Raw genomic sequence first — 12,748 nt, forward strand, 5'->3', positions numbered from 1 at the left:
TTAATTTGTTCTTCCTCTTTGTGTTAGTGGTATTGTTTAAATTTGATGTCATTCTCATTGTTCTCCAGGGGTTTGGCTTTTGGGCCACCCTATTAGATTGTACATTATCTTTTTTTCAATAAATTTGGGGGTGGGAGAGCACTTGCTCTTCCCGACTCCTATCTTAACCAAAAAAAAAAAAAAATATTCATGTCAGTCAACCTCTCAAATTCCCAATTAAAGAACAAATGCAAGCAATTGCAAGAGAATGAAATATATAAGCTTGTAACATCCAGATAATATCTACCCCTATCATATGCAAAAATAGTTTGATAAATGTAGGCTGGAGTCGACCATCTCATTTTTTACTCATCCTATTCAAAATCATCCTCTCCTATTTGTTTTTAACCCAACCTTTGTATCTGAGAGTTTGATGGCTGCGAAATAGTGAAGATGGATGTCGATCGAGGCTTCCCGAAGAGGCTAAAATTCTATCTGAGAGTTCAAGGCTGCAAAACAGTTGGATGAATGTCCATAGAGGCTTCCCGAAGACACTAAAAATTTCTATAACCTTCTAATCTAGATTCACAGTGGCAGGCTGTAAATCACGAAAAATAAAGGGCAAAACCGTCCTTTCACTCAAACAGTGCTAGCTCTAGTGGCTTTAGTATATGTATGATTTGTTTACTATCTCATGTGGCCGGGCCAAGTTAAAGTGGTTCAGTAAGATTCAGTAAGTGGGTTGAGAAGTCTAGACAATTGTATTAAACATTTTGTAGGTTAATTGCATGCCAAACACTAGTCTACCCCCGATAGAACTAATCTTAAAGCAGTGCGAGACCTTGCGTAGGCTGAATACCCAAACCAATTAGTTTATTGACCGTTCATATATAGGGATATTGACCATTTACACAATTTCAGTTTAAAAATTGCCCACTTACTCCACTAAGAAGTTTTTAATCCCATTTACCCAATTTAAACAGCAATGACAATTTTGCCCTCAATTTAATTAATAAACTACACTCCCCTCATATTTCTCTCTCTCGACTCCTCTCTCTCTCTCTCTCTCCCTTCCCCGGCGGAGTCGACTCAGCGACCACCGTCAGCCTCGAAGATGCCGAGTTCACCACCATCTCCGCCGGACGAGGAATGGACGGCGATTGATAAGGCGGTTGGGGATGGAGATATCGGTGTCCCTGCACCAGAACCAGAAGGGCATAATGATCGAGAAGCAGCGCGAAGAGCAAAAGAAGAAGAGTCGGCCATGGCGATTGTGAATGTGAGAAGGAGAATGAGAAGCAAGATTGATGAAGCCGTCTTCACCATTCCTTTGATTCTTATAAAGGACCAAAGCCCAAAGCTTAGCGAAGAAGAATTAGGAAAGGGAAATGCCCGCTTCTTCTACGAGACTACTACTACTTGTCAATATGACACTGACATAAGTAACTCTGCATGTGTCACTGTTACCTATGCCATTCTTTCTTGCCATTTTCCAGCCCGTACCTGCACCACAAATGCACCTACTTTCTTTTTCTTTCTTTATTTTAATAATAAAACATACCTGCACCACACATGCACCTACTTCCTTTTTCTTTCTTTATTATATGAGAAAATACATAAAATGATGCCTTAATTCCAGTTAAGACATTTTCCCTTAGAAAAATGGTCTTGTTGATGCGGGCCTAGTGCTTCGGGAAGCTTGCAAAATTGGTGACGACGTGGTGGGAAATAATAATATTATTGAGGGGCAATAATGTTTCTACTGGGGCAATAATCATATTACTGCGGGACAATAATTATATTATTAGGGGACAGTAATGTTTTTTATTGGGGGCCAATAATCATATTATTGGAGGGCAATAATGTTTTTATTGAGGGGCAATAATCATATTTAAGATTAAATTATGTTTAGTCTCTGTACTATGACCCTTTTTTCGTTTCAGTCCCTGACATTTTCAATTAATCTGAAAAGTCTCTAACGTCAAAATTTCCGTCTGATTGGTCCTTCACGCGTCAAATTAGGAATTTGTCTTAGGTGAAATGTCCAATATACCCCTCTGTTATTTCTTTTTCCTTTTTAATTTCTTTTTCTCCTTTTTTTTTCTTTTTCCTTTTTAATTTTTTTTTCTTTTTTTTCTTTTTTTTCTTTTTTCTTTTTAATTTTTTTTTTTCTTGTTCCTTTTTAATATTTTTTTTCTTTTTTTTCTTTTTTTCCTTTTTAATTTCTTTTTTGCTTTTTCTTCTTTTTTTCTTGTTCCTTTTTAATTTCTTTTTTTCCTTTTTTTTTCTTTTCGTTTTGCCTACTTTCTCCTTCCTCAACCCACCAATCCCATTCCGATCAAACTCCACAACCCATCTGTTTCTCTCCCCAAATTGAAACCAAACCCAGCAAAGACCTAGCTTGGTGGTGCAGAGATGGACATCGAGCAAAAGCAAGAGGCTAGGAGCTGATCGATCACTTCTTCACCTTCTCTGAAGCCATCTCCCTCAATTGGGATCCGCCCTCGCCTCCATTGTCTCTGACGCCATCTCCCAAACACAAGCAAATCCCATTCAGCTCGGAAATTCACCGCTAAACCACTCCCCTCTTGTTTTCACAGCCTACTTCTCTCTCTCCCACTGAAATCTCACTTTCTCTCTCCACATCAAGCCATAATTTGGAAACTTTTCATTGAAAACTACCATTTTTTCAGACCCTGAGGTTTTTGGGTCTTGCTCAAAATGGTGATTTGGATTTTGGGTCTGGTTGAAATGATGGTTTTTGATGGCCAAGTTGACCAAAACCAGAAGTGAAGAAGAAGAATAGTGATGGAAAGAAAAATGGTCGCCGGCGTGGAGAACAATAATTGGGGTTTCGGGTCGATCTGGATTGGTTCGCTGACGTGGCGCTACCGATGCAGCAGGATACGATGGTCATTAAAAAGGAAAAAGAAAAAGGAAAAAAGAAAAATAAAAAAAGGAAAAGGAAAAAATAAATTAAAAAGGAAAAAAAAAAAAGAAAAAAAAAGGGTCGCCGGCGTGGAGAACAAGAATTGGGGTTTCGGGTCGATCTGGATTGGTTCGCCGACGTGGCGCTACCGATGCAGCAGGATACGATGGTCATTAAAAAGGAAAAAGAAAAAAGAAAAAAAAGAAATTAAAAAGGAAAAATGAAAAATAAAAAAGGAAAAAAGAAATTAAAAAGGAAAAAGAAAAAAAAAAGGAAAAAAAGAAATTAAAAAGGAAAAAAGAAATAACAGAGGGGTATATTGGACATTTCACCTAAGACCAACTCCTAATTTGACGCGGGAGGGACTAATTAGACGGAAATTTTGACGTTAGGGACTTTTCAAATTAATTGAGAATGTTAGGGACTGAAACGAAAAAAGGGTCATAGTACAAGGACTAAACATAATTTAATCCATAATCATATTATTGGGGGGCAATAATGTTTTTATTAGGGGCTACTGGGGGCCATAATAATATTATTGGGGAACAATAATATTCTCCTGTGACCTATGACATCTCCGACGAGCTTTTTGAGAACTTCCGGCGACTTCTGACCGGATTCCGACGATATGTAATCTGACTCTGGCGGCGGTAACCGAAGTCAGGCGACCAGTGACCGGACTCCGGCAGCGGTAACCGGTGACTGGATTCCGGCGAGTATTGACCGGACGCCGGTCAAGTCTCCGTTGACTTCTCTCTAAGTGACAATGGGAGGGGGGGGGCAAAATTGTCTCAATAATATACAAAAAAATAATAATAAAATATTTAATTGGGTATTAGGGCAAAAAATATGTAATTTATTAGGTAAGTGGGAATTCTTATAAGATGTTTGGGTAAATGAGGTTAATGAAGCTCAATTTTGGGTAAATGGACATTTCCCTAATATATATATATATATATATATATATATATATAGCACTGATTGCAAAAACAATCAGATGAAAACCCTATTCTCTCTAGCAGCGTGTTTCTTCACGTTGATACTAACGCTGTAGCTTCTTGACGGCGATGCGCATAACAGTTGTGGCCGACTTCCCCATGCAAGGCTCTTCTGCCCTTCCTTTGATCCATTTCACAGATACTCTCTACTTTGAACCGATTCGTTTGGCAGTGGTAGTAGCGACGGTGCTCGAGCTCTAACTGTTTGGGCTGGCAACAACCATGGCAGCGATGATGAGTTATTCCATGGCGGCGACTGGCTTTCCTCATCTAGAGTGCCTCCTAACTTTGGGCTCGATGCGAATTCAAAGGTGGCTGTCCTCGATGATTTGACGCTTGAGCGGCTGGAATTGGAATTTGGGGAGGCAGAGGAAGGCGCACCGCTATGGTCTGGTGGAGCAAATATAGGAAAAGCTTGGCTGCTGTTGAGCACGGCGAGTGATATGGAGGAGATGGATGTCCAGTGGACATCGGTGGTCCGACGAAGGCGGAGTCGGGGTGCCCTGCGATGAGTGCCTAGATCAATTGGGGTGGCTGTGCATTTGGGTTGTGATCGGACCCTAGTTCTAATCTGGTTCTGGGGGACGTCGATGGCAGGAATTCCTTCATTATGGTGGCTGTCTGATCGGCGAAAGTGGATGACGGTGCCGTCGTCATGGTGGAGTTCAGCAGAGAAGTTCATTTTGGGCGTTTGTTGGGCCTCTGTCTGGGTCGGATGTCTTGGCCTTGATGGGCTTCTTGGGCTGCGAATTGAGCTTGGAGCATGGAAGATAAATTTTGGGCCTGGTTCTTTTGGGTTCAGAATGACTGTTGGGTTTTTGTACCCACCTTATAGTTAGTTTTTTTATTTAAACTTTACTATGCATGCTGGGTCATAGTTTAATAGACTCGCTTTAAATAAGTGAGCGATAAGTTCAAATATAGTTGGCCTATCCTATGTATCATTGTGGCTCCCCCACGAAGCCTTGTTCTGTCCATTGTTATGTGACAACGGGTGGGTATGTAATAGTCTTCTTGGCATGCGCTATTTATCAATGAAATTATCATTACTTCAAAATATATATATATATATATATATATATATATATATATATATATATTTATATTTATATATATATATATATATATATATATATATATATATTTATATTTATATTTATAGGTCGGATCAGAAGTAGACGTCCAAACATATGCAAAAGTGCGGACGTCCATCCTCAAGCGTCGATGGCGGCGCTGCTGTTTCTAGACGGAGACCATGGGCATCCCGGACGGCGTCACCATCAAGGCGAAGGCTCAGTTGATCGAGGTCAAAGGTTCTTTGTAGCGACCTCACCCGAAACCTCAAGCCCGATCAAGGTCGACTTCGAACTCTTCATCGACGAGTCCAGCGGCAAGCAGAGGCTCGACATCGAGGCCTGGTTCGGCATCGGCAACCGCATCGCCGCCAACGACGCCTGAGGATGGACGTCGTCCGCACGTTTTCTGTTTTGTGGACGTCCACTTCTGAACGTGTGTGTGTGTATATATATATATATATATATATATATATATATATATTTTTTGTATATGAGCCTCAGTTTTTGAAGCTTTGGATCAAAACATAAATGAGGTGGCCAGCTATGGTAATAAATCGAGCAGATTATGGTATGACAAATTCTAGTAGAGAATCCATGTACCATGAAGAAATACCACAAGATTCAACATTCAAGAAGCATGTTGATGACTATGAATACGATTATGCCTATTCAACTTGGTAGTTGGAATTTATTACATATCAAATAAAAGCTAAATGAAATCGAGAGAAGCATAAAATGTGCTAGCTACAAGCTAGCTTATTATAAGTGCAAAATCGTTGATATTATTTTGGTACACAACTGCTTAACGTCGATGTAAAATAATAGGAGCACCATACTGTGGTTGAAGGGTTATAAGATACGAAGGAGCGTGAGCATAAGATGGAGAAAGCTCAAACGTAAAGTGTTGCAAAATCAATGCTAAGGCCAACTTTGCTTCCGTCATAGCAAAGTTCTGTCCAATGCAAATTCTAGGACCGGCTCCGAAAGGGAAGAATGAGAGTTGGCTCTTAGTTGCCTTGGAAACTCCTTCCGAAAACCTATCTGGCTTGAACTCGTCTGCGTCATCACCCCACAGTTCCTTGTCGTGGTGAATGAGCAGTGTTGGTAAGTGGACTTCGACTCCTGCGGGTAGTGAGTACTTCCCAAGTTGAGTTTTCATGGGAATGGTTCGATTAAATTCAACAACTGCTGGGTATAGTCGAAGAACTTCATGTAAAATCATGGTTACCTATAGGGGATTATAAAGTCAAGATTAATTAATTCATATCATCATAGAAATCCATTTCCCAAGTAAAACTTAATCTACAAAGAAAATACATCAAGCAACTATTAGAATCAGCAAAATGTGAAATCATAATTTTGGTGAAAATTAAATTTAAATTCAAATAGAACTATTTATATATTGTATACTCACAACTTTTAGGTGAGTTAGGCCGTCAAAGTCTGGCTTGTTGCTCCCAAAGACTTGCAAAACCTCTTCTCTTGCTCGATCTTGCCACTCCTGATTTTGACTAAGCAAAACCATTGTCCAAACCAGCAACACTGAAGTGGTCTCTTGCCCAGCAAAGTAAAACAGCTTACACTCCTCAATTACATCGTCAATACTCATCCCAAAATTTTTATTGTTCTTCCTATGATCCTGAATGTCCTTCAAGCTTGACTCCAGAAGTGCCCCTAATAGGTCATCTTTAGTGGCGTCACCTGCTTTCATGGCCTGCTCTCTGTTCTCAATAATACCCTTTAGTATACCTTTTATTTCTTTGTTAATCGCGTTCATCCTCCTATTCATCTTAGTTGGTAGAAACCTACAAAAATGGTTCTTAATGAGAAAACGTAGGCATGAACGAGATCCTGGAATGTAATGATCAAGTAAGTTTTTATGTAACATAAATCTAAAGGGAACTTAAATTCTAATTAAATTACCTCCATCCTGGAATGTAAATGCTATGTATGGCTTTTGTTACATGTACTGCTTGCTCCTTCAAGAGTTCAAATATTTTTCTTCCTTCTTTAGAACTACTTCCAAATGCTGTTCTAGAGATCACATCTGCCGTCATATTTTCAAGAGAAGGCCAGACATCCAACTCAGCAGATGAACCCTCTTTTGACACTGAGCTCTCCCAGTCCTTGATCATCTCATCAAAACTTTGGTGGAACGCCGGTATCATAAGCTATTGTAAACACCAAAATATAAATCAATATTACTTTGACCAAGTATGAGGGAGAGACATGCATGTTTCCTGACGCTCCGTGGTGAGCCAGTAACATGTCCGTACGTAAACATAATCGCAAATTATCTCCATCAGAGAAAATGAAAAATATCAACAATATATAATTAGAGTATAATTATGTCATTATGTGTATTACCTTTAGCTTCTCGAAATGAAATGCTGGGTTGATAATCCTTCTGTGTTTTGCCCATTTATCACCTTCATAGAATACAAGACCTTTTGCTAGCAACAGAAGAAGTGGGTTTGATACTGGCTTACAGAAATCATCTTTTCTTGTGAAGACATCTCTCAAATCTTCTGGATTCATTACGTTCACTCTTGGTATGGGGCCGATCCAAACAAAAGAGTTCTTTCCTGTAAAAGGTCAAAACGGATCCTGTGAGGGTTTGGTACAATTAAAATCTAAAACCTCATTTCATAATGGTACGTATGTACAATTCTTAAACGTCCCATGTCAGTTCGATCGGTTAATGTTTACCTTCAGTAAATTCAAAATTTTGATTGATCTGAAGTATTTGGAACAACACCGACCTGGCCTTGTCAAAAGTCTTCAGATATATGCACAAATTACTCATAAACCATATCATGTATGCATATGTATTACGTAGGCATACTTGGGTGCATATGCTTTTGCGTGTATGAACGAACTTAGAAATATCTTAATTAATTTACAATTTGGCTGTACTCGTCTAAATTTACAATAATATTTGGGTGCATGTATATGCTTTTGCCTAGGGTGCTAAATTAATATCATCAAATTAATATTATATATGTCAATTGTACACACACATGCTACAAATTATTAATTATATCATGAAAATCATCACAAAGTATTGTCATACCGTAAGTTTTCACTGTTTGATCGACGAAAGGGTCGACTTGCGGTGCTATGTCATGGGAGTTGGAGAGATTCATGGGTTTGGATTTTGCTTGGTTGAGCATGATAGAGTTCTCCTTCATGTCTCCATTAAGAAGTTTGTAGGAATTGCCTTTGAGGCCTTGCTCCCTCAAACATCTTTCCAGCTTCTTCGGCTTCAGCCACACCCAATCCAATATATTCCATGCCCATCTTACTATTATGCTAACAAAAACAAGGCTCAGTGCTACCCAACTAGCCACTGTCACTTCCATATTTGACGATTGTTTATGTCCAGCTAGCTAAGCTATATAAGGGAGAAAGAAAGAAAGAAAGAAAGAAATAGATCGATCGAGGTTATGGCTTATGGGTTGTGTACTACTAAAAGTGATCAAGAACTAACTCGTTTAAATACATGCATACGATGATGAGCAGAAAAAGTTTTTCTTCAAGTAAATTTTCCATTCATTGGTGTGAAGGCATAGATGAAAGCTAGTCAACAAAGCCTACAAATCGAACTTTGCAAGCGTCTCTACTGCCAAGACTTGTAGTAACACGTACGTACAGCTGCGCGCTGGCGCTGAAATAGTCAGCTTACTTGTTGACCACGGGTGCTTGCTCATCACGCAAGGAATTTTTGCCAACGAGGGGAATTAACCCACCCGATGATCGGATTTAAATTTGCTCACCATTTTTATTTTGTAGTGATATCACCACCCAATTAAAACTTGACACGTCATGTAGAATTAATTTAATACTTAAAATTTATTTGTTTAATAAAACATCATGATTGACTATAATTATGTTTTATAACCCATGACTGTTTTATATTTAGTGGTGGTGAGCAAATTTAAATCTCATCTCAATGCCAGCACTCGAACACGTGTAAAGAATCTAGAAGAAAACTGATGCAAAAGACAAATACAAATAAAGAAGAGGTGCATGTACCGACAATAATGATAAGTAAATGAAGCTACTACTTCATTTAGTAATTTGGTGTCCTTATACATACATAATTGTTAATGAATATTTGACATGACTTTTAAAAACACATTGCCTAGATTTTTTTAACTTATTTTTCAATAATCATCTGGTTGTCAAGACCATTGTCTATGTTTTTTGTAATGCTAATGGTCCCTGAAAAACAATCAACCAAAACAGCAGACATTTTGTACATCTACTGATCAATGTACGTACATACAAGCTTTTTGGCTATTCTTCTTTGTTTTCTCATTCAGTTTTTTTGTAACAATATACCAATTATTATTGCGACTAAAAGACCTGCAGCATCGCGCGGGCCTTTCTACCTAGTTCTAATGTTCTATACTCTAAAGCTCCGACTCCTAATGAACAGTACCATTCCTTATGAATAGTGTGCTTTCAATTTTGCCCCCTTAACGTCCTGAGTTTTGCGCAATTGCCCCTCAGTTTTATGCTGTCTGTATCTCGCCATCTTTTGGTTTCCACCACGTCCATGGAGATGGACACGAAGAGAGAGAGAGAGAGAGAGGGAGGGAGGGAGAGAGAGTTTGATTCTTTTTATTTTTTATTTTTTGAGAATAGAGAGAGTTTGATTCACAGAGACGGAAAGAGAGAAATAGAGAGAGAGAGGGCGAGGAGTTTTCATGATATGTATCTGCTAATTATATGTAGAGAGAAAGTGATGGTGGTAGCCACTCATTGTTCTTCAATTTGAGGCCTCCAGCAGCAATTGCAACAGCTGCAATCCAAGCCACCATATTGTAAGTGGCTACTCTCATTGTTCTTCAATTTGAAATCTTTACTTGCTCGCTCACTCTTTACTGGAATCTCATCTGGGTAAATTTATCTGTTTTGGGTGTTTGGGGCTTTAATTTGGGATTGGGTATCTGGGTTTTGTTCTTTGCTGGTTTCCAAATTTGGTTATTGGGTTTTGATCTTGATAGTTTCTGCACGGAGATTTTCTGTGGATTACAAAATGGTTGGAATTGGGTTTCTTTGTTTGTATGCATTCCTGTATTGTTCTTTGTTTCCCCTAAATGCATATGCAATGAAAAATGAAATCGTTAATTGATTGTAGGATTGGGAGTTGAACACCTCAGAAATAGTAGATTTTCATTAAAGCTCAACCCCTGGTTATATTTTTCTGGAAATACTTTCCCGCCAACCAAACAAAATCAAGGAGTGATATTATTCCCGGGGGATGTTGGGGCCAACCGGCCAAGGTTTCTTTTACATTTACATACATGCAAACAACTTTAGAAACCCAGATGAACTGTAGGCATAATATATAGTACTATGTTTTCTGAATTTCTGATCTCATTAAGGATCAAAACAGTTTTAAGGAAATAGAAGTTCATATACTCCAGTATTAGATATTAGCATATACAGAATATGAACTTGGGCAGCTTCCTCTTATTGCTGGATTCTATGTCCTAGCAACTAGCTATTTTGGTCTTTTCTCTTGAAAAGGTTATCAGTTAGTTAGAGTTTCCTCTTATGATCTGTTTTACTGTCACTTTCATACATCTTTGTTGGTTAGTGTGATGATTTTTGCATTGCAAGTTGAAGTTTTGGCACAAAATTCAAATAAATGCAACCTGTTTCTACTGTTCTCCCTTTTTTATTGTTCTGTAGTTAACAACTATCTATTTTAATCATGTTTGTGATCCAACCCTTCATCATGATAATAAACGTGATTATATAATCCTATGTTCTGTGAGTTGATACTGTAGGTGTAAGTTTATTGCAGGAAATTTGTACAATAAAACATATTGTTTTTGTGGAATTTGTAGATTAAGGGCAGTTTGGTGAAAGGGGTCTATGCAGTTATAATTTTTGAAAAATCATATATAATTTTGTTCATATTGATATCTAGGGACTGCCTTTATGTTCTTTTTCTAGCACTTCTGTATGCATACAGCTTTTAGAGCATTATGACCAAGTAGTTGGAAGTGACATAAGTGAAGCACTTACTCGGCAATCTTATGTTAAAGGGCAATTGATTTGACGGAGCTATTTATTCTCACTGAATTCTGGAGGGAGTGAGTGAGAGTGTGTGTGTGTTATGGCCGTACAAATGTTGGCGAGAAAGAACAAAAGAGATTAGGAATGCATGGGCTTTCTTCAAGGTAAATGCATGAAAAAGATTAGGAAGCAGATAGCTGAAAAAGGAAACAAACTCCTTGGAGCAAATCTGAACTCTGAACCAATTGTCTACTATTACTTTTTTACCTCTCTTGGATTTTGTTGCAGCAAGTAGATACACTCGGTGCTACTTACTTTGATGCACTGTCTAGCAACAATAAGGAAACTTTACTAATTCAATTCAATTGCTTCTTTATGAAAATTTCCAGCATCAAATTTCCCAAAATGGTTTTTACTGGAACAAATTCTTAAGCCTGGAGTTTACTTCAAATTTGAAATATGTTGAAAGAGTAGTCATGATTAAGTACTGTAAATACAGAAATCAATGACAACAAATGAATGTGAATTTGGTGCATTTCTAATTGGCAATAACCATAGTCTACCACCCCCTGATTGCATCGGATTACCTTACAAAACTAAATAAACTTCAGTTCAACTATAAATATCAAGTTCTTTCCAAAACATTGGAATACATATTTTTAGATAAGAAATTATAAGTGTATACTGAATTTTAATTGATCTGATTTGGGTTAGCATCTTATGTCTACAAACGAACAGCAATTCCAATTCTGATATGGTTTTTTTAAATTCTGTTCTTTTTTCGGCATCTTTTCATTTCGGTAGCAGCAATTCTTTAGCTTTTATGGGGAAGTTAACAAATTTTATTTTTGTTATCGTTTTCAGTTTGTTATTCTGGAGCTCTAATGTTGTTAAATGAATACTATGTAAATGACGCGGCTGTTGAACATTTGAATTTGAATTCATTGTTATTTATTTATGTGGTTATCTATGGCATCAGATACGTTGCATGGTCTGTTTGATTTTGCATTCAATCTTATGAATATTTTTTTTATGTCCAATTTGTTCTGATTCATTCTTCTTCCAGATTTACAGTTGGGGAGTAACATCCTTCCAATTCTGAAAGTCCTCCATATACATACCGGATCGAGAAGATTTTGCCTTTTTTCCATTTGGAGAAGAGCATGATGGGAGAGCCTGGAGATGTATAATGGCTATTTTTCAGCCGTTCACCTCCTTTCATATGAAACAGTCACACTAGCCTTTTGCTTATTTTATGTTTAAATTACTCATCCTCTACTTTTCATTTTCTTCTTTTTTAGATCAGTGCTCAATGCTCCTTCCGAAAACAGAACATGGGGTTGAAGGCCAGTTACTATTTTAATAGTTTAGTTAGCAGCAAATCTATAATTTAGAGTTGTGATTTGTTGGAAGGGTGGAGTAGCATAGAGGCACAGAGTGTTGAAGTTACAGAGGAACTTTAATCTCATTTGGTCTAATTACATAGGTATCTACACTTTGGCCAAGTGCTTAGGCTTAGATTGTAGGGACTCTTTTGACATTTCTGTGTGAGGGAATAAATTATCTCTAGCTTGCAGAGAAATTGAAATGCATACAAATCATAGAACTATCATTATAGGGGTCTCGATATTTTTTCTTCCTACAAGTAAGAAAATGCAACGGAGATATAGAAACAAAAAAGCATATAAAGTTGTTGGATACTCAATCTTCAGAAGAAGAATGAATCAAAATCA

The 12,748-nt window shown here is 37.8% G+C and overlaps 1 protein-coding gene and 1 long non-coding RNA gene across 3 annotated transcripts; one reads left to right on the forward strand and one right to left on the reverse strand.

Annotated features, from left to right (window-relative positions):
• Positions 1-5,690: 5,690 nt before the first annotated feature.
• LOC133732398 (cytochrome P450 72A15-like) lies at positions 5,691-8,598 on the reverse strand. 2 transcript variants are annotated; one of them, XM_062159943.1, is made up of 5 exons: positions 8,056-8,598; positions 7,350-7,567; positions 6,906-7,153; positions 6,397-6,787; positions 5,691-6,210 (listed from the first exon to the last, which is right to left on the reverse strand). In XM_062159943.1, exons 1-5 carry the CDS (start codon positions 8,342-8,344, stop codon positions 5,785-5,787), a joined length of 1,572 nt encoding a protein of 523 aa, XP_062015927.1. In that variant the 5' UTR covers positions 8,345-8,598; the 3' UTR covers positions 5,691-5,784. The 2 variants fall into 2 exon arrangements, with proteins under 2 accessions (XP_062015927.1, XP_062015928.1); XM_062159944.1 differs by lacking the exon at positions 8,056-8,598 and adding an exon at positions 7,692-7,744.
• A 654-nt stretch (positions 8,599-9,252) lies between these two features.
• Positions 9,253-12,466, forward strand: LOC133732344 (uncharacterized). The gene is made up of 2 exons (XR_009857055.1): positions 9,253-9,811; positions 12,082-12,466. It is a non-coding gene; the product is annotated as an uncharacterized LOC133732344 (long non-coding RNA).
• Positions 12,467-12,748: the final 282 nt, after the last annotated feature.

Source organism: Rosa rugosa, chromosome 2 (assembly GCF_958449725.1).
Source record: "Rosa rugosa chromosome 2, drRosRugo1.1, whole genome shotgun sequence".
Classification (NCBI taxonomy): Eukaryota; Viridiplantae; Streptophyta; class Magnoliopsida; order Rosales; family Rosaceae; genus Rosa; species Rosa rugosa.

Coding starts and splice junctions, on each gene's coding strand:
- LOC133732398 (XM_062159943.1), bottom strand. CDS start 8,344: ATGGAAGTGACAGTGGCTAGTTGGGTAGCACTGAGCCTTGTTTTTGTT. Junction 7,568..8,055: donor TCAAACAGTGAAAACTTACG/GTATGACAATAC, acceptor GACCTTTTACAG/GAAAGAACTCTTTTGTTTGG. Junction 6,788..6,905: donor ATTTACATTCCAGGATGGAG/GTAATTTAATTA, acceptor CCATTTTTGTAG/GTTTCTACCAACTAAGATGA.